This window comes from Salvelinus namaycush, chromosome 23 (assembly GCF_016432855.1).
Source record: "Salvelinus namaycush isolate Seneca chromosome 23, SaNama_1.0, whole genome shotgun sequence".
Taxonomy (NCBI): domain Eukaryota; kingdom Metazoa; phylum Chordata; class Actinopteri; order Salmoniformes; family Salmonidae; genus Salvelinus; species Salvelinus namaycush.
In genome coordinates, this window is record NC_052329.1 from 38,031,191 (window position 1) to 38,054,832 (window position 23,642).

The 23,642-nt window shown below is 48.2% G+C and overlaps 1 protein-coding gene across 1 annotated transcript in view; it reads right to left on the reverse strand.

The window, feature by feature from the left end:
* Nucleotides 1-74: 74 nt before the first annotated feature.
* The window catches only part of LOC120018395 (striatin-4-like), a 25,017-nt gene continuing 1,449 nt past the window's right edge, over nucleotides 75-23,642 (reverse strand). Inside the window, exons 2-18 of the mRNA XM_038961571.1 lie at nucleotides 14,138-14,241; nucleotides 13,866-13,924; nucleotides 13,060-13,138; nucleotides 12,121-12,315; nucleotides 11,716-11,899; nucleotides 11,474-11,630; nucleotides 10,608-10,703; nucleotides 10,213-10,331; nucleotides 9,656-9,831; nucleotides 9,315-9,362; nucleotides 9,057-9,178; nucleotides 8,177-8,344; nucleotides 7,958-8,098; nucleotides 5,829-5,927; nucleotides 5,574-5,660; nucleotides 5,101-5,308; nucleotides 75-4,997 (exon numbers count right to left, since the gene is read on the reverse strand). Coding sequence (XP_038817499.1) covers nucleotides 5,139-5,308; nucleotides 5,574-5,660; nucleotides 5,829-5,927; nucleotides 7,958-8,098; nucleotides 8,177-8,344; nucleotides 9,057-9,178; nucleotides 9,315-9,362; nucleotides 9,656-9,831; nucleotides 10,213-10,331; nucleotides 10,608-10,703; nucleotides 11,474-11,630; nucleotides 11,716-11,899; nucleotides 12,121-12,315; nucleotides 13,060-13,138; nucleotides 13,866-13,924; nucleotides 14,138-14,241 — 2,004 coding nt within the window. The 3' untranslated portion in view covers nucleotides 75-4,997; nucleotides 5,101-5,138. The remainder of the gene's footprint in view (nucleotides 4,998-5,100; nucleotides 5,309-5,573; nucleotides 5,661-5,828; nucleotides 5,928-7,957; nucleotides 8,099-8,176; nucleotides 8,345-9,056; nucleotides 9,179-9,314; nucleotides 9,363-9,655; nucleotides 9,832-10,212; nucleotides 10,332-10,607; nucleotides 10,704-11,473; nucleotides 11,631-11,715; nucleotides 11,900-12,120; nucleotides 12,316-13,059; nucleotides 13,139-13,865; nucleotides 13,925-14,137; nucleotides 14,242-23,642) is intronic.

Genomic DNA, 23,642 nt, shown 5'->3' on the forward strand with positions numbered 1-23,642 from the left:
TGATAATTAATATGTAGTAATACAGTAATCAATTACAGTTGTCATGATACAATGAATGACAACACTGCTCTCAATTCACTGTACAAAATCGTTATTTTATTAGAATTTTTTGTGTTTTTCTTCTTTAATGACATAACACGAGACCCGCAAAGTAAAGAGAAGGAAAATCTGTCATTTGATACGAGCTAGAATGCAGTTCCAAAAATATATATAATAAAACAAACTCAATAAAAAGCAGGTCTCTTATCCCTTGTAGTTAGAGGAAATTGTTTGAATACAGCTTAATATGATGTACAAAATATCACACAGTGATAAGTTGCTATTAAAAAAATAAAAACACAAAGAAACAAGAGTCCTTTACCTTGGCCTCGGACTGATCACTTTTTGATGTTTTTTTTTCTTTTTCTTTTTCTGATTTGTTAACCGTTTAGTTTTTTACAAGGTATACATTGTCATTATCAATCACAAGCAAGTTCTAAGCCTAGCAAAGAAGAAAGATTTCACTGATGACACTACAGTATTCTTAGATAATAATTATAATCAAAGGGAAAAAAGCAACAAATAAAAAATGAGAATGGACATGTAAATCAGATAATGGTTGCTCTAGTCTTCCATCATTTACAGTCATATCTATTTTCCTCTCGCTTTTTTGATTTTTTTCACATTGATTTGTCTGTTCTCAGAAGACGGACATATTTGAGCGTATCAGGACCAGTCTATAGCTCAACGCTGCAGACCTACATGTGGACTCTGACTGACACACAGACACGGAGTGCAGAGTTCGCCCAACACACTCATGCAGTCTTAATATTTACGCGAAGGGAGGAGAAATACCAGTGAGACACTTCAGGGCTTGGTTTCCCGATAACGATGGAATTTAGGCGCACAAGTATTTTAAACAATGCATCGTTCCTACAACGGCCGAAGATGTAACATGCGTTTCCCAAAACACCACGCAGAAAGAAAGTTCGCCAAGTGGGTCGCTGGAGCTTTCTCTATTCATATCTTACCTTAACATAATTATTTCACAATACTGACAACCGGTCAGCTCCTAGAGAGATGATCACCTGATGGCTGCAAATATTGAGGTGGTTTATTCTAATGCTTAACCAATAATAATGCACAAATCACAGATTCGGCATATCATTGCGCACATTACACATGAAATATATTGAGGCAAAAATTGCAGACAGTAGACTAGCCAGCTAAATAGAACTCAATTGATTGAACATGAAATTGATTTCAATGTGATTTAAATAAACAGGCCTATGTATGTAGCCTTTATAAACCTATTTTCCGTATTTATATTTTAATGCAGTCAACTCGGTTTTCATTTGATGCACATTTGTATCCTTCGCTTGTTTACAACAATCGCAAAGAACTCAAAAGCCATTGGCAACTTTGTATATGCAGCAGTCAACTTCGGTCTGAAGTTATCTGCGTTCACAGTGAGACAGATAAACATCTCGAATTCGGTTTAGCTGATTTCTTCTGTTCTGTGTTTAAAGTGACCAGGATGTGTTTTTAAAAAAGCATCTAACGACACACTTCGCTGTTCTGAGGCAGTCGTTTTCAAATGCAACTTTAGTAATGGGTTTGGGAAACAGCTTGGCGATTTAACGATGCTCCTATGAAGATTCTAACGATGAACATATGCAACTGCACTTCCTGATTTGTCCTCGTTTTAGATTCGGTTCATTAGTAAATGCTAGCAGCCAGGACTGAATTCAAACCGCGAGTTGGTTTCGGGGTGTGGTTTGATGTGAGCGTCTCTTGTGCGTGTTCGCAGGAGGGAAGAGTTAGCCAAATCGTTTCGCCAATTAGCTCCAGATAGCTGGTATGCGACCGTGGCAAAGTTAGTTTAACTTTGGATAGCTTGTCTCTGGGGATCTTTTGGGACGTCAATAAATTACACAATGTAAATGGGACAATATGTTCATGTTGCACATCTTTTAGTTGTCTCATTCATTGCTTTCAATATTGCTATATGATTTATAGTTGGTTTTCTGCATTGTATAGTTTGTTTGAACATTTAAAATATTGTCCCATGTACATTGTGTAATTTACTGATGGTCCCTAAACTAGCCCCATAGGGATATCCAAAGTCAAACCAAATTGATCATGAACATTACATTGGGTCATGTGCAGCTGCACTCAGAATTGATGATTACTTGGGTGCAGCCAGCTGTGGGAAGGATTCAAATAAACCCAACCTATGGAAAACTGTAATGGTAACTTTCATTCTGTGAAATACCATTTTTTTTTCCTATCTCGCAAATCTCCGTTTTGGACGAGACTGACTTTGTGACCAAAATTATCCGATTTACACGTTGTAGTCAATTTTGACAGTAGAATAAATGCTTCTGACTCACACCGATGCTACATAGGCTATTTTCAAAACAATAAGTTTATTTTATTTTTTTAGGGGCAGTCGCTCTTTAAGACGCTTTTGGGAAACTGGGCCATGGTCTCCACAACCCCGCTAAGACACATACGGGCTCCAGGTAACCTCTTGGTCTAGTCTTGGGGTCTAGTGCAGCTGATGTAGTGCAGCCTATAGCCAACCGTTAGTTAGCGTGTCACTAGAATGCACTTCGTACGGAAGCTATAACGTTGGTGGGAGTGGATGCACTATTACACAAAAAAATGTCCACCGGACTTCCAAGAGGTGGGTGATACCATCTGCTGGGTGATTGACAACTGCGTACTATAGTTATCCTCTCAACAACAAAGCATTACAGCACACAGTGTGCTACAGTAAGTAGCACTTAGGCATTCTCTCTGCCTCATCGACTTCAATACATCTGAAACCATCATGTAAAAGCAAACACATGAAGCTGACATGAACTAAAACCAAGCCCACAGAAACCTGTCTGACCAGAGAGTGTGGTTTCCCATAAGGTCGTGAAGTGGAGAGAAACGTTGACACCTCAGTCATTTTTACCAGCAACCTTTGATTCTCTGACCCCTGTAGTGACCCTGTTGCATGTAGGCGCTCTTGGTTAAAGTTGACCTTAACCACAGATCTAGAATTAGATTACCCTAACCCCAATGCTGACTTTAACCATTAAGGGAATGAAAAAATACCTGATCTGGTATCAGTGGTTTGGGATGAGTTCTACCCCCTCCCTCTGGCGTATGTGCTAGGGGTTGATTCGTAGGTTTGGGGGCAGCTCGGGGCCAGTTACTGATTGACATGGTGCTACTGGACCATTCAATCTTTACTGCCATGCCCTGCTCTGCCCTGGCCTGGTGGAACCATGTTTCCACAGCCAGAGATCTGCCCTCAGGGCTCCCCCCTGCCTATGTTCCACCCCGGAAAATTCAAAAATAAACTTGAAGGAGCCAGGAGGCCGGCTACCCAGCGACATCACCCCTGATCTCTGACCTATATGTCAGTCTATAGCGGACGCCCAAGGCTTCGCTCTGTGTCCGACCTTGTTACCCCTTCCAGGAACAGCTCCACAATAATCCAAGCACAAAGTGATCGCTTGGTGCACAGTCTAAATTCAGTCTTTGTCGGAGACCAATGTAAAGGGGCTCGGGGGTTCAGGTAGTGTTTGTTCTTCTTTCCTCTCCAAAGGGGAAAGGGGGAGGAAGGAGGGCTCTTTATGTGGCTTTTGTTCCCATATCCCGGTGGCAAATTTCTCCTCCTGGCTCCGTTGACACGGGCGAGAGGCCAGTTTCCCAATATGAGCACTCTGGGTAATTCAGTGCAACCCCCCCCCCCCCCCCCCCCGCACAAAAACAGAAACCTAATCAACAACAGTCATATCATTGGATTATTTAGATTGTTTCCAAGGACCATTCTGACTTGATGCCGACTTAACGAACAGAGAGAGAATACAGGATGCCACTTTCTGGCAATGTCCACCGTTTCAGTCAGAGGGCTCTACTGTGGCATCAACATTAAATTACTCCCGTCATCTCCACACACTCTTTCACAAACCAGCTGTACCGATGAAATGACAAAACTTCACACACACACACACACACACTATATATATAAAAAGAAACCAGTAGAAAAGTGTCTGCTTAGCATAGCGTGTTAGTTTCCTATGAGATACAAATCACCCATACAGTATCTCAACACAAACAGTTGGCATGGCTGGAGAGTGATGATACAAGCTATGTCATGCTACTGTTGATGACAAATATCCCAGTGAGAGACAAACAGGACCCACACACACACGCACACCTTGAATGATAACAGGTCCCTGATTCAGACTCGGACTGATGAGGTCTTAGCACCAAGATTAAACAAGTGCAACGCACACACAAACACACCTTCCTACTGAAATGGATGACCGTACAATACTGGACACACAAACACTCAGACTTAGTATCTTGGCGATGAGGCTGATATTAAAGCCGTTTGTCCAACACCGGTTAGGAGGCGTCTCCGAAACACACAAAAAACAAAACCCTCAGAAGTCTTTGGAATGAAATGCATTGTTCCCCCACACTGTGGTGCAGCAGACAATTGCTACTGTACTGGACTCTACTGTAGTCAGGTACTTACGCGTGTTAGCAACTGGTGAGCGAAGCTTCTTATCTCTTAAAAAACAAGTTTCAAACGGAAAGTGAACCCGTGTGCGAGCCGCGTCACTCGTCATAGCAGGGGCTGCATCAGCATGCGTAGTGATCAAAGTCAACACACACGGTCTTATAATAACCATAAGTGGACTGTAAAAAGTAGAAATGAATGAGAGTATCGTAGTGTAGTAAACGGACCTAATAAACCGAGCAGTCCGATTTAGTCGTTAGAAAAACAGTATGGTTAGTATTGCAACAAGTTACTGAGGCATCATGGGATTAGCGAGAGAACCGTGGGTAATAGTGTCCTGTGGCGATGACCCAGCCAGTGGGGTGCAGGACAACAGTTTTGTGTGTGTATGTCACTGGATGTGTACGTGTGTAACTGTGAATGTGGAATTGTGTGTGACGTTTGTCCATTGTAGTCATCACTCTCCTCTGGCCAAGTTGTGTTTGTCGGGCTGTAATGAAAAGAAGGGACAAGTTCATATAAGTAGAAACTGTAAAGAAACTCAACTAACAGATTGTAAGATAAAGCACAACTCTCTCTCTCTCACTCTGTACCAGTGAGGATGATGTTGAGTCCCTGTCTGTGCCTTCTCTCAGACGAAGATTTTGGCGAGTGCGTCGGCGCCGGCCGAGGCGATGAAGGGCTGCGAGGAGTGGAAGGCCACGTCGTGAATGGCCTCGTCGTGCTTCTTCCTGTGGGCCGTGATCTCCTGCACACACGTCCTGTTGTCCAGCATCCACAGACGCACCGAACAGTCATGGCCTGCAGGGGGAAGCGGAGAGCACAGTTAGAGTACAGCGGAATCCCGTGGTGAGGCTAGAAGCAGTGTGTCCTAATCATGGTCCTGGGGACTCAAAGGGGTGCACTTCTTTCTTTTTTGCCCTAGCACTACACTACACTACACACATGATTCGGCGACTAATCAACTCATCATCAAACCTTTGATTAGCGGAATCAGGTGTGTGGTGCTAGGGCAAAAATCGAAACATTGCAGCCCTTTAAGAAACACTGGATTACTGGTACTCACTGCCAGAGATGAGGTAAGTGCCTTTGGGGTCCGTGGTCAGACAGGTGACAGCATCCAGGTGTGCCACCATGGAGTGGATCACTTTACCTGGTAACACACGCAGGTGGGCGTTACATTGAATTGAATTAAATCAAATGGTAAAAGCACGTTTTGGAGCTATGGGCTAGTTCGACACCAGATAAAACAGATCAAGCACGAGGCCTAATTCTGGCGTAGTTACATAAAGGTAGGATTCACCAGGGGACAGAGGCTGACCTGTCTTGTTGTCGAGATAGCGGATAGTGCGATTCTCGTGTGCGGTGATGGAGATGGGCTCTGAGGGGTGGCTGACCACACAGTTAATCAGCTCACTGCCTGCAGGGGGCGACACACACACATATTAGCTCACAGATCATCTCACAGACACATACAGATCAGTAGAGGGAGCTCCTCCTGGCTCCTCTCATGGCAGGGAGGCACAGATGGATGCATTTTTTCAATATATATATATATATATATATATATATATATATATATATATATATATATATATATATATATATATATATATATTAAGGTATTTTCAGATTTTATTGAACAGGGAGAGGATGAGAGTGGGGAAAGATGGGGCAGTATGCCTGATTTGAACTTATGCCGACTAGGGGTGTAAGGGTACACATATTCGTACCGAACCGTTCAGGTACCTCAGATGAATACATCAAAAATACATATTTACTAAATAAAAACACTCGTCCTATAGGCTATGCCGATGCTGCATTGTAGGCCTATGCATCTTGAGTAAAACAATTTAGCTCATTCCGTTAAAACAACTAGAGGCCATTTTTTGCGCATTGTAATCTAAATTCTCATCTTAATTGGCACATTTTAAAACTGTCATTTTGTGAATATACTCCCATCGTTGTTCAAATCTCCAGTCTGGGAAAATGTTGGCTTCCCAGTAGATTACAACGGCGATGGACAGAGAGTTGTGGATAAACCGTTAACAGTATGTCGCCACGTGCAACGAGAACTGCCTACGCAGCTGCCAACACCTCAAATATGTTGACACATTTACGCCGACATCGCCCCAGTATTCCGGAGCAAGACGGAAACGTAAAAAAAACAACACAACATCGTCTCCCCTCTGCATTCAAGCAGCCCTTGGCAGCTGATTCTGACCGGGCCAAAGAAAATACAAGAGCGATAGGTAGGCTATGTTTATATTCTTTACAGTCTCTGGTACATAGCCGTGGATATGCGTCCATTCTCGGTGGTTGAGAATGGGGTGTTTCAGCACCTCGTGAAGGTGCTCGAGCCACGCTACGAACTTCCCTCTTGCATCCATTTCAGCAAACAGCTAGTACCCCGCTCTATATAAACAAGCCAAAGCCAAAGTTTTCAATGAATTGGCCAATGCATCCTTTGTTGCGCTTGCTTAAGTGACAGTCCATCACATTACCCCGGAGTGGGAGATGTGCTACAGACACGCCCCTTTATGAGAGTCACAAGTGCGTATATGGCACTGAAGGAGGCAATGTCATGGTGCATTCGTGACCATGTGGGAAGTGGGAATTTACCACATACCACTGGGAAAAATCCACTTGAATGGCCCTCCAACTGGTAATTACTAGTGGGAAACTCGTCTATCATTCTGAGCACCCACTTCTCCCACATGTTGACCTCTGACATCATCTACTAAGGAAATGGCCTCTATAACAGCATTTTCGGCACTGAAATGCAACAACAAAATAAGATATAAAAAGCTATCTATAATTGTTTTCGTTTTTTTACTCTATAATTTGTTTAAAAGCTGTACTTTTAGTTTATGGTTTGCGCAGCTTGTTGGCCATTAGCCAATCGCCGTTTCTCAACGAGTTGGGGCGGCAGGGTAGCCTAGCGGTTAGAGCATTGGGCTAGTAACCGAAAGGTCGCAAGTTCAAATCCCCGGGCTGACAAGGCACAAATCTGTCGTTCTGCCCCTGAACCCACTAGACCGTCATTGAAAATAAGAATTTGTTCTTAACTGACTTGCCTAGTTAAATAAAGGTAACATAAATGCATCTAACTGGTATCTATAACCTCTGTGGGAACTGGTAAATTCCCATCTCCCACATGGTTACAAACGCAGCATCAGAGTGTAAACTTGAGAGGCCCAACATAAAAACCCTCTCACAGCAGACAATGCCAAGAAAAATTGTGAATGCTAAACATTATGAATTGCATTTCATTTTCCCGCTGTAGCGAAATGTAATCGAACCGTGACCCTAAAACAGCAATAGGTACCGGTTAACCATTACACCCCTAGCCAACCCCGTACACGTGTGCCAGAGGCTGCGGCATTACCGCTAGCCCAACCAGGCCACAGGAAACATTCTGACAGTATTAGAACAGGCCCTAGGACTCACCGTCCTTAGTCCCGGTGTCCAGGACCATGATGCTCTGCTCTGTATTGAGGTCATAGAGCAGCGTCTCGCCGCCGTCGAATGACACCACCGCCTGGTCGGGGTCAGAGTTCACAAAGGCCACCGAGGTGGGCGTTCCGTGTTCTGAGGGAGGGGGGGGTGGGGGGGTGAGAGAGTTGAGATATAACACACATACACACACACACAGAAACACACGCTCACCTTTCTCCTTGTTGAAGACGGAGAGACAGGGGGCAGAGTTCTGTGGGTCCCAGATGCGAACGGTCCCGTCTGCAGAGCAGGACGCCAGGCGACGGTAGGTGGCAGAGTACGTCAGACTCCACACTGAGTCCTCGTGACCCAAAAACACACTGCTCTCTATGCCCGGGTCTACACAACAAAGAGAACACACACACAAATGGATACTACAACGGGATGAAACGGTGTTGCTCCTTGCTGAAACAAGCAAGGTGTTGTAGCAAACGAGTCTTCGGTTGCCTAGGCAAGGGCTTTTCAAATTGGAGTCCGCGGCGGTCTAGGGGGTCCGTGATTTTCTTTTGGGGGGGATTTTTTTATGTGTAAAATAATAATTTTGTATGAATATCGCTAGCTACAACAGAATACCATTGTGGATACCATTTTTATGTCTCTTAGACAGTTTCACGAGCCAATGGTAACTAGCGTTAGCTCAATGACGATGTCTACAGGAACAGTTAGCATGCTAGCTGTTCCCGTTCATACAACTCTGGGGAAGTACGTAGATTCACGGATTCATTGCCAAAATCTCGAACTATCCCTTTAATACGGGGGTCCTCGGGTCACCGGTTTGCCTGGGCGGGGTTCCCTGGGTAAGAAAAGTTTGAAGACCCCTGGCCTAGGCAACGACCGGTGACCGCGGTCATTTGGTTGACCAATAACCGCCCTCCAAAAATTCCATGGCCGTCACAGCCCTAATTTCAGTCAATCTGTTTTCATGGAGATGACCATGTGCAATCCACTGACTCAGAGCTGAATACGTTAGCTGGGGTTAACCTGGCTAGTTCTGACTGGTTGACCGGAGGTGAAAGGTGATAGAAGGGTCAGACAGGGGTCAGGGGCTGACCGTAGTTGTCGTAGGGATCCACGTTGATGTCAGGGATCTTCCAGCAGCGCACGGTTCCGTCCAGACCCCCGCTGTAGCACGAATCTCCGTCCTCTCCCATTGCCAGAGACAGAACTGCACCACTGTACGCACACACAATCACACAAAGAGTAGCTATTATACCCAGAAACACGCCAAAACACGTGATAGTTGCAACAAACGTGTTTGTGTGCGTGAATGCGTCACGCGTGGGTACGCGCGCAAGTGGTCTGAGATCACCTGTGGGCTCTGAAGGTGTAGATGGGTTCAACGTCCAGCGCTGCATTTCTGTTGGAGGCAAAGACCAAAATCCATTTACAAATTACAACACAGTGTTATAGCAAACTACCAGACCACATTCAGTTTCTTTCCCACTCCTGGGCCTGTATTCATAAAGCATCTGAGAGTAGCAGTGAGTGCTTGATCTGGGATCTGTTTTCCCCCCTTTAAATAACAATTCATGAGATTACATGGACAGGAGGGACCTGATCCTAGATCAGCATGATGACTTTATGATACACTTTCTGAATGCAGGCCCTGATACTGGCGTGTTATGGTCGTGCTATTCCTTAGGCTCTTACTTCTTGGAGTGTATGGCCTTGTTGAGGTTCCACAGCTTCAGGGTTCCGTCCTCGGAGGCTGTGACTAGAACGGCCTGGCTGGGGTGGAACGTCAACGCTCGGATGGCATCAAAATGGCTACGCAGCGTGAAGCGAGGGTTCCACGTCTTCTTGAACTCCTCCCGGTTGTCCTGCAGCTACACGCACACAGGTGTCAGAGTGTTTGTGAGTGTATTCATTTAGCAGCAGCGGGACGCCACTGCTAAATTGTTGCCACCTATTTTTCTGGGGGGGGGGGGGGGGGGGGGTAAACTTAAACGACGAAAAACAGATATCAAGTACGTAAAAAAAATAATGGAGCTATATATTTATAAAACTAACAACCACCAAAATGAAAACTAGACAGTCAGGGAGACTGTCAATGCATGGGTCCCCCATTGATTTTGTTATAATGTTTGAGTCACTCAGATAGCATAAGAACACGGCTTAAGCCATGTTTAAAACTGCAATTTCTTCTCTCAGTCCCCTCAGTCCCCCCCCCCCCTCTGTTGTGTGTGTGTGTGTGTTCAAGTATTCACATCCACGGTGAGGTCGTTGTCGTTGGCGACGGTGAGGTCAGCCAGCTCTCCCAGGTTCATGTCTCCGCCCCCGACGGCGTCCAGGATGAAGACGTCAGAGGAAAAACCCAGAGCGCCACCTTAAGGAGCGGAGGAAGAACAGCTACATTAACCCACCATCTTATCAAAAACACTAAAACAATTACCTCTTCAGAGCAGTATCCCTTTAGATGAGAGAGAGAAGCAATTTAGCTACTTTGGTATTCTGTGTTTTTTTTTGAGGATCCCCATTAGCTGTTGCGAAAGCAGCAGCTACTCTTCCTGGGGTTCCACGCAAAACTTGAAACAATACAGAACAGTGTAGAACATTTGGTACAGCAAGACAGGGAGAGTTTTGGGGGCGGGTGTTGTCTTACCTTCCCCGGAGCGAGACTGTCCCGACACAGAGGGGGGCGGGGAGGGTTTGGGGGGGAAGTCCGACATCATGCCCTGTAACTTGTTCCTGCGCTTCTCTGAACCAGGCCAGTGGAGAGAGACACAACACACACAGTCATGCAGAGAGAGAGCGAGAGAGAGAGAGAGAGAGAGAGAGAGACACACACACAACACACACAGTCATGCAGAGAGAGAGAGAGAGAGAGAGAGAGAGAGAGAGAGAGAGAGAGACACACACACAACACACACAGTCATGCAGAGAGAGAGAGAGAGAGAGAGAGAGACACACACAACACACACAGTCATGCAGAGAGAGAGAGAGAGAGAGAGACACACACAACACACACAGTCATGCAGAGAGAGCGAGAGAACGAGAGAGAGAGTGCAGACAGAAAGACAGAGAGAGACGTGAAGGCCGAGAGAACACATGACCACGCATACAGAAGGAGAGACGATGAGTGATCAGAGAAATAGAAAGAGACCAAGAGACACAGACCGAGAGACAGGCCGAGAGGTGGATGTAGAGATAAGGTAGACAGACACCAAACAGCATGCTTTATGCTAACAGAACACTTTGCTCCAGATAGAGAGAGAGAGAGACACGTGGTTGACAAAGGCACCCACCAAACACAACACATGTAATAGTGAGACACACAGACAATGGTTCACCATAGGCAATGGTTTATTGGCAGTAGAGGTGAGAGTACAGAACATGTGACTCCCTAGAAAGAGAGAGATCGGGATGAAGGGAGAGAGGGACTGACAAATAGAAAGAGACAGACAGAAAGCTAGACAGACGAAGAGACAGACAGGTGTGGTTGAGGTGGTTGCTATGACGATGGCGTACCTAACTCCCGGCCGTCCCCTGAGATACGGGCCTCTCCCGCCCCCTCCCCCTCCTCCCCTGATCCCAGGAAGTCAAACTCGCTCAGGGCATCCTCAGAGTCGTCTTCATCCTCCTCATCATCAGGGTCCAGGTCTGTGGTCATGGGCTCAGTCCCCATCTACACACACAGAGAGAGCGAGAGAGAGGGCTTTAATACACACACACACACACACACACACTTTGCCGTGTCGACGTGATCGGACCTTAACGCGCGGCTTCTTGTTCTTGTTGCGCTGCCCGTCTATACGGTCAGTGCCCATGCCCTGGAAGTCATCTTCCTCATCACTGTCATCCTCATCATCATCCTGGCAGCCGTGTAGGAAGGGGATCTTATCCAGCACGGAACCGCCCAGACGCTCCTTAGAACCATCCTTCCCCGCCGCGTTCCTACCGACACACACACACACACACATCAGATGCAACCTACAACAGTAACAACATTACTGACAGTTATAGAAATTTGACAAAAACATGCAATACACCATCACAGACATAGTACTCATCAACGGCATGACTACCGCGGAGACAAGCTTCCATCATCACTGTCCACAGCACCCTACACCGAGGACAGGGGTGTGTGTGTGTGTGTGTGTGTATGGGGGTCTCACCTCTTGATCTGCTCCTCTATCTGTCTGATGAGGAGTGACTCCCCCCCTGCCAGGGGCTCGGGGTCCGGGGCGGGCTGCTGCTCGCTGCTGGCCGGGGCGCCGTTAGCCTCTGGGCTGGTACGACCCAGCAGGGAGCGCACACGCTTCGAACGCATGTCCAGGATGGTGTCCGAGTAGCCCACCTCCTCCAGGTACCTACACGCACACACACACACACACCATGGACACACACGATTACCCTCTTCATTCAGACTCAACAGTTTGTTTAAAGTATCGAGGACAGTGCTGCTCTCGCGATGGGGAGGAAGCCTTGCTCTCGCTATGGGGAGGAAGCCTTACTCTCGCTATGGGGAGGAAGCCTTACTCTCGCTATGGGGAGGAAGCCTTACTCTCGCTATGGGGAGGAAGCCTTACTCTCGCTATGGGGAGGAAGCCTTACTCTCGCTATGGGGAGGAAGTCTTACTCTCGCTATGGGGAGGAAGCCTTACTCTCGCTATGGGGAGGAAGCCTTACTCTCGCTATGGGGAGGAAGTCTTACTCTCGCTATGGGGAGGAAGCCTTACTCTCGCTATGGGGAGGAAGCCTTACTCTCGCTATGGGGAGGAAGCCTTACTCTCGCTATGGGGAGGAAGCCTTACTCTCGCTATGGGGAGGAAGTCTTACTCTCGCTATGGGGAGGAAGCCTTACTCTCGCTATGGGGAGGAAGTCTTACTCTCGCTATGGGGAGGAAGCCTTACTCTCGCTATGGGGAGGAAGCCTTACTCTCGCTATGGGGAGGAAGCCTTACTCTCGCTATGGGGAGGAAGTCTTACTCTCGCTATGGGGAGGAAGCCTTACTCTCGCTATGGGGAGGAAGCCTTACTCTCGCTATGGGGAGGAAGTCTTACTCTCGCTATGGGGAGGAAGCCTTACTCTCGCTATGGGGAGGAAGCCTTACTTGCGCAGTAGCTGACGGCCCTCCTTCCAGGACATCTGATTGGCTGGCTCAGATTCAGATTCTGCTGGCCCATTGGGCACTGTGGGATAGACGAAGAGTTAATCAGAAGAGGAAGCTCTGTTGTAACAGAAGCAAACACCAGAGCAGCCCTCAAAGCTCGGTGCACCCCCCACCCACCCACACACAGACACAGTTAAATGGGACAGATGTGGAAACAAAAGCATGGGGAAGTTACTAGTTCTGCTTTATCTAGGCTACATAGTGAACCAATCACTGATGCAACATTCTCCACAGTGAAAAACCCAAGTCTGGTATCAGATATAGTGAGCTGACACAGAGGGATGCCGTGACAGATTTACATGGAAAAGTGGAATGTCTTCTGATAGTCCACAGAAGGGCTGTCAAACATACAGCACGTGTCCCGGATCAAAGAGGATCCAATCCCGGCCCGCGGGTGTTTTGACTAAAAAATAGATTATAAATGTTGTCGTTTTTTGTGTTTTTTATTTTTAAAATTCAGGGGGGGCGGGGGAACGAACTCAATATACTTTAAAATGACTAAAACCGAGTGTAGAAATGATCATGGACATACATTCATACAGTATCTTGACTGTGTCCGGCTCACTAATAATTACCATAATGAAAGCTAGAAAGTCAGGGAGCATCGAAAATGATGGGTAAAGGAAACCTTTCTCGAAAATGTGGACGCCCTCCGGACCTCGTTGAAGACAGAACGCGGGCCCCTGGGGCGAAATGAGTTTGACACCCCTGGCCTAGAGCATACGTAGAGTCTACATAAGGTCTACCTTGTTCTGCCTCTGGTTTCTTCTCCCCTGGGCCTGTCTTCAGCTTCTGGTGTTTGGACCTGCAGAGAGAGGAAGAACCACAAGATGGCAGTGTTACCCAAGCCCTACACTCTGCGTGTGTGTGTGTGTGTGTGTGTGTGTGTGTGTGTGTGTGTGTGTGTGTGTGTGTGTGTGTGTGTGTGTGTGTGTGTGTGTGTGTGTGTGTGTGTGTGTGTGTGTGTGTGTGTGTGTGTGTGTGTGTGTGTGTGTGTGTGTGTGCGTGTGTGTCTGACCTCTCCTGTTTCAGGGCGTACTCCAACATCTTAATCCGCCTGACCAGGTCCTGCTTCATGTTCTCCTGCCCCTTCCTCTCACCCTGGAGGAACGTCACCTGAGCCTGTGCACACACACACACGTCAAGGACATGCACACACACACAAAACACACATAACATTATCTGTTTCCAATCAACACAACTGAATTGAGTATACCATTTCCCAGTTATTTTGAGCAAAGTTTGTTTGGACCCACTAAACAAATGCCATGTAGAGTGCAGAAATACTCGCTGTTTGGTTTCGCAAACCGACGTTCCTTACAAGTCCCAGGCTAAGTAGTGGGTTGTGGAGGGAGCTGCGTTCTGTATTTAGAACTTCTCCTGACCAGCAAACCCGAGCCAGACATCTGGGGGGGAAACAATCGTGAGGAGAGGAGTGTGTGTGTGTGTGTGTGTTGCGTGTGTTCGTGCGCGCGTGGTCCCGTTGCTCGTCTGAGACCGCAAAACACACACACACACACACTCGCTAACACACAGAGCCCTAGAAAAGTAGAACAGTCTAAAAAAAAAAACGCTGTCTCATCAGGTCTGTGCGACGCCGGGAAGATCATACAGCCGGGACACACAAACTGCACTCATGAAAACAAAATAATGACACTGCTACTGCAAAAACTACCTCTGCTGATGGCTCATCACTTAGACTACTGGGACACGCTATATCTGTTACACTGGCTATTTTGAGAACACAGCATCTCCTGTGCGTTTCAGCTAGAAGTGTCCATCTGGTTTTAGCAGCAGCTCCAGCCATACCTACAGACTCCAGGTACTAAAATACACCTGAAGGGCACCATGCTCAGAGCTGTGTCTGTCTGGGGTAGCAGGGGAGCAGCCACGCCAGGTAGAGAGGGAAGCTACCAGGTAGATGCACTGTGGTTGGGTGCAGCCAGGAGAGCAGAGCACTGGGACACAGAGAGGGGGCGTTGTGGAATGGATCGACGTCGTCGTTAAGTGGATGGGGTTCTCACATGGTTCAGTTCCCTCCCCGACAGGGGCGAGCTGCGACCTGTCATTCTAACGCATTTTTCTTTACACACACACACACACACACTTACTTCTTTGGAATGTCCCTCCCATCTCAGATAAGCATCAGTGATCTCTCCCAATACTATTCCTTACATTCCTGGCTTCTGTCTCCACTGGCCCACTGCAATCTGACATGGCTTTATTTGCCGTGTGTGTGTGTGTGTGTGTGTTGTGTTACAGTGTACACACAGAAGCATGTCATCAGGATCCATGAACATCACGTCCTAACAGCAGGACTTTGTCCAATCCAGGGCCCCGTTCGGAACGCTTCAGACATGCACCTTTCCTTCCTTTCCTTCCTTCCTGGAAGAGCTGGAGTAAAGGAGTCTACTGTAGGGGATTTAGTTCACTCTGAGAGGGCTGCCCTACAGATCAGTGATCTGTGATCAACCACACATCATGAAATGTTCCAAGCATATACACTATATATACACAAAAGTATGTGGACACCCCTTCAAATTAGTGGATTTGGCTATTTCAGCGGGTGTATAACAATTGAGTGCACCGCCATGCAATCTCCATAGACAAACATTGTCAGTAGAATGGCCTTACTGAAGAGCTCAGTGACTTTCAACGTGACACCGTCATAGGATGCCACCTTTCCAACAAGTCAGTTCTTTAAATTACTGCCCTGCTAGAGCTGCCCCGGTCAACTATAAGTGCTGTTTTTGTGAAGTGGAAATGTCTAGGAGCAACAACGGCTCAGCCACAAAGTGGTAGGCCACACAAGCTCAAAGAAAGGGACCGCCGAGTGCTGAAGCACGCAATCGTCTGGCCTCGGTTGCAACACTCACTACCCGAGTTCCAAACTGTTCGTCGGGAGCTTCATGAAATGGGTTTCCATGGCCGAGCAGCCGCACACAAGCCTGAGATCACCATGCGCAACCCCAAACGTCGGCTGGAGTGGTGTAAAGCTCGCAGCCATTGGACTCTGGCGCAGTGGAAACGCGTTCTCTGGAGTGATGAATTTGTCAGCGAGATCCATCTGGCAGCATGGTCCATACAGAAATGGTTTGTTGAGATCGGTGTGGACGAACTTGACAGGCCTGCACAGAGCCCTGACCTCAACCCCATCGAACACCTTTGGAGATGAACTGGAAAGCCGACTGCGAGCCAGGACTAACCATCGCCCAGCATCAGTGCCCGACCTTACTAATGCTCGTGGCTGAATGGAAGCAAGTCCCCGCAGCAATGTTCCAACATCTAGTGGAAAACCTCCCCAGAAGAGTGGAGGCTGTTATAGCAGCAAAGGGAGGGACCAACTCCATATTAATGCCCATGATTTTGGAATGAGATGTTCGACGAGCAGGTGTCCACATACACTACATGACCAAAAGTATCTCACAGGGTCTATGAACAAACTCACTAATCAATTTGGTGTAGACTCAAATATAGTGGGCTGGATCCTTGATTTTCTTACTAACAGCACCCAGAGGGTGAGGGTGAACGGGTGCCAGGCAGGGACGACGCCATCATCAATAGCCTCACCCAGGGGTGTGTCCTCGCCCCTCCTCTATATCCTGTACACTGACGTCGTAGCCAGTGCGAGCACCAACACATCCTGAAGTTTGCGGATGACTCAGCAATGGTCAGTCTGCTTCATGCCGATGAAACTAACCACGGTCCTGTTGTGAAGGACTTTGTACATTGTTGCCACAGTGCTTTCTTACAACCGAATGTGACAAAAACCAAAGATATGTGTATTGACCCCTACCCCTCAGAACACTATCCTTCAGGGCCAGGTGGTAGACACTGTAGCCAATTCTAAGTATCTTGGGACCGTGATTGATGATGAATCGAGCTTCCGAGTGGAACACTGACAAGTTGTGGAAGAAGGGTAAGAAGGGCCAGCGACACCTGGCAAGGTTCCAGGTCGACGGGGACCCTAAAGACTCTATTTCTTTGATCCGTTGGTATGGTAACCTTGGTATCGAAAGCATAGAATGCACTAGCTAGAAGAGTGAATGTGGGCAGTGAGGTCATGGAAGTCCAGCGGGGTTGTCTGTCTGACCTGTACAACAGACAAGTGATGCGAAAGGCAGAATCCATCCTGTCTGACAGTGCCCACCCCCTACAACAGGAGCTCCATGTCCTACCCTCTGGCCCCTGGTGTAGATTCCCCAACTGTTAAGACTAAAACAGGTACGGTGCACTCCTTTACCCTTTACCCTTACGGCCATTGGCCTTTTGAATACAGGGAATACGGTATTTTGATGATGTCGACGTGATGCTTCTGAGAATGTGCACAGGGCACTTCACTTACCTTCTATGTAGGCCTTACTTTATACTATTGCTGCTGCTCATGTTCATCATTAGCAATGTTATGTTTATATTGACGGCTGCCAATCCATGGCTGATTCAGTAGCATGGTATGTATGTTTCACGTTATTCTTTGCTGCAAAACCAATTGCCCTCTGGGACAAATGAAGTTGAAACTTCAACCAAAAGAAACAGCTGTGAACTGTAATTAAAATGGCATCAACTATGTTATAAACATGCCTGTTGAACACTGGCACATAAACCAACACCAGTCTTAGCACAAAGACAGGCTAAAGAACTACCTTTCTAAGTAAAAGCACTTCCTGTATGCTTCCTGTATGGCCATCTCTGTGTGGCCTGCTGAGGAGTTCAGTCAGTCCCACCCACCCTGCCTCTGGACAGGGTCAAGGGCAGCTCTCCCTCTCCTATACCCTCTCTGCCATCCTCCATCCCTCGGAGACGCATCAGCCGACAAGTAGAGCAGAGGACTTTTCTGGGACAGGGAGCTGGAGTGTGTGTGTACCGTGCGTGCGCATGTGTGTGTGTGTGGGGGCGCGCTTAAGGTCTGCAAAAAATGTCAGCTTGTGTGCATGTGTGTCTTTACGTGCGTATGAGTGTGAGAAAGAGAGGGCAATTGGAGTGTGAGAGAAAGAGAGAGAGAGTCAGTGGGGGGACGTACAGTAAGAGCCTAGAAGTGGGGGCGAGTGAAGCACAGTACTGTACATACGTGTGCCACGCATTAGAGCACTGGGCTTCTCATTAGAGCTAAGAGAAGGGCATTACGGGCCCCCTACTTAACATGCCCCAGCAGGAAGTGATGTCATCTTGGTCACCACTAGTCGGAGTGCCACTGATCTTGAGTGGCAATGGCTACAAAGCGCTCTGTCCTTCTATTTATGGCAAGTAGTAACTGTGCCACAATTGTGATCGCAAAGTTTAAATCTACAGTAATCTGACATTTATTATCCAACTAGGAGTGCTGTAGGTCATTGATCAGCACCAACTGTATTACCATAATTAAGTAGGACAAGAGCAGAAACACTCTTCTCGCTTCTCTACAGACTCAGCAGGAGTATATTCAGATATTCAGTAGAGAAATGACTGCTTGATTTGGAACCCTTCTGCAGTTCTACAGGACTGGTGTAGCCTAACAGAGGTGAGAGGCTTACGGGTTTTATAGTAGTATCCCTCATCCTCTCGTTCTTGAAGGAATCACTGATCTTACCTGACTGGATAGGATTACGCCAGGCCTGCCACCACATAGCTTAGTCCAATCCCCTGTCATGTGAGATCAGTGATGACTAACAGGGCCCAGAGCGGTGCCCTCTGCAGTGCCACCTGTCTGTCCCCTGGCCTGGCCTGCTGGCTGTAGTCACATGGCCCTGTGGCTCTGCTCTGGGGACGTCACACCTGGTCCACCCTACACTGGGTGCGTATATAAACGGATGCATCCGGTTTTCAGGGGAAATGGAAAGGATAGCCTGTGACGCGACTTCCACTTTTGGACGTTAACAAGGCGACACTCCACTTGATTGGTTGAACAGTGCAGAAGAGAACTCATCTCTCGTCAGGACCAGAAAGAAACGCCTGCTACGTTAGGTTACACCTGCCCCAGCCAACTGCTCGGCCTGGCCCCGCCACAGCCTGCCTGGCTGTCACAGGAGACAGAGTGCCACAAGTGTTCCCGTTTAACGACCTGATTCAGCCCTAAAAAAACATACCACTGGCACACCATACACACACTGTCAATGTCACATTGACACACACACACACACACACACACACACACACACACACACACACACACACACACAGGAGGGAAGGCCAATAATGGTTTCCACGCACCGGGCAGTCATCAATCGACAACTTTTGGTTAGAGACAGAGCAGCAGCCCAGAGGAAACTGTAGGCTATATTCTGTATAGTGTTGTGTGTTCTGTGTGTATGGAGACAATTTAGGCCTACATACATACAGTTGAAGTCGGGAATTTACATACGCTTAGGTTGGAGAATGTCTTGTTAACAAACTATAGTTTTGGCAAGTTGGTTAGGATATCTACTTTGTGCATGACACAAGTAATTTTCCAACAATTGTTTACAGACAGATTATTTCACTTATAATTCATTGTATCACAATTCCAGTGGGTCAGAAGTTTACATACACTAAGTTGACTGTCCCTTTAAACAGCTTGGAAAATTCCAGAAAATGATGTCATGGCTTTAGAAGCTTCTGTTAGGCTAATTGACATAATTTGAGTCAATTGGAGGTGTACCTGTGGATGTATTTCCAGGCCTACCTTCAAACTCAGTGCCTCTTTGCTTGACATCATGGGAAAATCAAAAGAAATCAGCCAAGACCTCCACAAGTCTGGTTCATCCTTGGGAGCAATTTCCATAATTTGTGGGTGTAACGGCAGTCTAGCTCTTCCTCCTCCTCAGACGAGGAGAGGCGAGAAGGATCGGAGGACCAATGTACAGCGTGGTAATTTTCCATGATTTAATTAACACAAAGACAAGACACTATACAAAACAACAAACGTACTAACCGTCACAGTCCCGTGTGGCACAAACACTGACACAGGAAACAACCACCCACAAAATCACAACACAAAACAAGCCACCTATATATGATTCTCAATCAGGGACAACGATTGACAGCTGCCTCTGATTGAGAACCATATTAGGCTGAACACAGAAACAGACTAACTAGACACACAACATAGAATTCCCACCCAGCTCACGTCCTGACCAACACTAAACAAGTAAAACACATAAGAACACTGGTCAGGACGTTACAGTACCCCCCTCCTGAGGTGCGGACTCCGAACGCACCCCTAAAACTCAAGAGGAGGTTCTGGGTGGGCATCTGTCCGCGGTGGCGGCTCCGGCGCAGGACGAGGACACCACTCCACCACTGTCTTTGTCCCCCTCCTTAGCGTCCTTTGAGTGGCGACCCTCGCCCCCGACCTTGGTCTAGGCACCTTCACCAAGGCCCCCACCTGCTTTAGGAGACAGCTCAGGACAGAGAGGTAGCTCAGGACAGAGAGGTAGCTCAGGACAGAGAGGTAGCTCAGGACAGAGAGGTAGCTCAGGACAGAGAGGTAGCTCAGGACAGAGGGGCAACTCCGGACTGAGAGGTAGCTCCGGACAGAGAGGCAGCTCTGGACTGAAGGGCAGCTCCGGCTGGCGGCTCTGGCAGTTCCTGACTGGCTGGCGGCTCTGGCAGCTCCTGACTGGCTGGCGGCTCTGGCAGCTCCTGACTGGCTGGCGGCTCTGGCAGATCCTGTCTGGCGGACGGCTCTGGCTGCTCCTGTCTGGCGGACGGCTCTGGCTGCTCCTGTCTGGCGGACGGCTCTGGCTGCTCCTGTCTGGCGGACGGCTCTGGCTGCTCCTGTCTGGCGGACAGCTCTGGCTGCTCCTGTCTGGCGGACGGGCAGCTCTGACGGCTCGGGACAGACGGACAGCTCTGACGGCTCGGGACAGACGGATGGCTCAGACGGCACTGGGCAGACGGATGGCTCAGACGGCGCTGGGCAGACGGATGGCTCAGACGGCACTGGGCAGGCAGGCAGCTCAGACGGCGCTGAGCAGACGAGCAGTGCAGGCGGCGTTGGGCAGGTAGGCAGCTCAGACCTGCTGAGGCGCACAGTAGGCCTGGTGCGTGGTGCCGGAACTGGTGGTACCGGACTGGAAACACGCACCTCAAGGCTAGTGCGGGGAGCAGGAACAGGGCACACTGGACTCTCGAAGCGCACTATAGGCCTGGTGCGTGGTACCGGAACTGGTGGTACCGGGCTGAGGGCACGCACCTCAGGGCGAGTGCGGGGAGAAGGAACAGTGCGTACAGGGCTCTGGAGACGCACAGGAAGCCTGGTGCGTGGTGTAGGCACTGGTGGTACTGGGCTGGAGACACGCACCTCAAGGCTAGTGCGGGGAGCAGGAACAGGGCACACTGGACTCTCGAAGCGCACTATAGGCCTGGTGCGTGGTACCGGAACTGGTGGTACCGGGCTGAGGGCACGCACCTCAGGGCGAGTGCGGGGAGAAGGAACAGTGCGTACAGGGCTCTGGAGACGCACAGGAGAGCTGGTGCGCTGAGCTGGCACAGGACGTGCAGGGCTAGGGAGGAGCACAGGAGGCCTGGTGCGTGGTGCTGGCACAGTCTTCACCAGACAGCTAGCACGCACCTCAGGACGAGTATGGAGAGCTGACTCAGGTGACATCAAATCCCCGACATGTTCCGTCGGGCGGATGTCGTGCCTCATGCACCAAACCAGCAAACCCCTCATTTCTCTCTCCTCCAATTTCCCCATTAGATCCTTCACAGTCTCTACTTCGCTCACCTCCAATATCGCTCTCACCGGCTCTGGATCCATCCCTGGCTCCTTACGGTAAGCAGGGGGAGTTGGCTCAAGTCTCCTACTTGACCCAGCTACACTCCCTTTTATCCCCCCCCCCAAGAAATTTTTGGGTGAGCCTCTCGGGCTTCCAGCCGCTCTGCCTTGCTAGCGCCTCATAATGCCGCCTCTCCGCTTTTGATGCCTCCAGCTCCGCTTTGGGGCGGCGACACTCCTCTGGCTCTGCCCAGGGTCCTTCTCCATCTAGAATCTCCTCCCATGTCCATCCCTCCTTGTACCACTGCTACTGTCGCTGCTGCCCGTTTCCACGCTGCTTGGTCCGGGTTTGGTGGGTGATTCTGTAACGGCAGTCTAGCTCTTCCTCCTCCTCAGACGAGGAGAGGCGAGAAGGATCGGAGGACCAATGTACAGCGTGGTAATTTTCCATGATTTAATTAACACAAAGACAAGACACTATACAAAACAACAAACGTACTAACCGTCACAGTCCCGTGTGGCACAAACACTGACACAGGAAACAACCACCCACAAAATCACAACACAAAACAAGCCACATATATATGATTCTCAATCAGGGACAACGATTGACAGCTGCCTCTGATTGAGAACCATATTAGGCTGAACACAGAAACAGACAAACTAGACACACAACATAGAATTCCCACCCAGCTCACGTCCTGACCAACACTAAACAAGTAAAACACATAAGAACACTGGTCAGGACGTTACAGTGGGCAGATCTGAAAAAGCGTGAGCGAGCAAGGAGGTCTACAAACCTGACTCAGTTACACCAGCTCTGTCAGGAGGAATGGGCCAAAATTCACCCAACTTATTGTGGGAAGCTTGTGGAAGGCTACCCAATACGTTTGACCCAAGTTAAACAAGTGTAAGGCAATGCTACCAAATACTAATTGAGTGTATGTAAACTTCTGACCCACTGGGAATGTGATGAAAGAAATAAAAGCTGAAATAAATCACTCTCTCTACTATTATTCTGACATTTCACATTCTTAAAATAAAGTGGTGATCCTAACTGACCTAAGACAGGGAATTTTTACTTGGATTAAATGTCAGGAATTGTGAAAAACTGAGTTTTAAATGTATTTGGCTAAGGTGTATGTAAACTTCTGACTTCAACTGTACATACATGTGTTTGTGGGAGATTAGTGAGCACATGCGAGTGATAATGGACAAGTGTGTGTCCCGCACACTTGGTCTCAGAGCATGCCTACCCCTGGCACATCCTCGGCTCAAGAGGGTTGGCAGAGAAAACACACCAGGCATTGCCTTCTGTGCGTGTGTGTTTGTGCCACTGGGCTTTCCCTAGTTTAGCAGCCACGTGGGTCCTCTTATGTAAACTGCTGGGCTACTGTTTGAACAGGGCACTCAACCGCTCCTCTCGCTCTCTCCCATCCCAAGTTCTTCCCGCTAATTCGGCCTGAGAAAACCAGACCACACCACACACACACACACGTTCATGCATGCACACACACACACACACACACACACACACACACACACACACACACTCGAGTTCACGCCTTCACACACAAACATTCCCGCCTTCACACACATGTTCACACATAGAAATTCTTCCCAGTAAGAGACTAGTGGTGGCGGTGACATACTTCCGACATCCATCCGCACGCTGCTATAAAATCAACACGGCCTGTTTGTTGTGGTTCATCCATAATATATAAAGTTCCTGTTTATATCTAGGCTATAGCCTATAGGGTAGAGTGAGAAGGATAGTGAAATACACTGACAGCAGTGGAATGGCATTCTTTTTCTACACAGGCCTTTAGGCTACTGTAAATAATCAAGC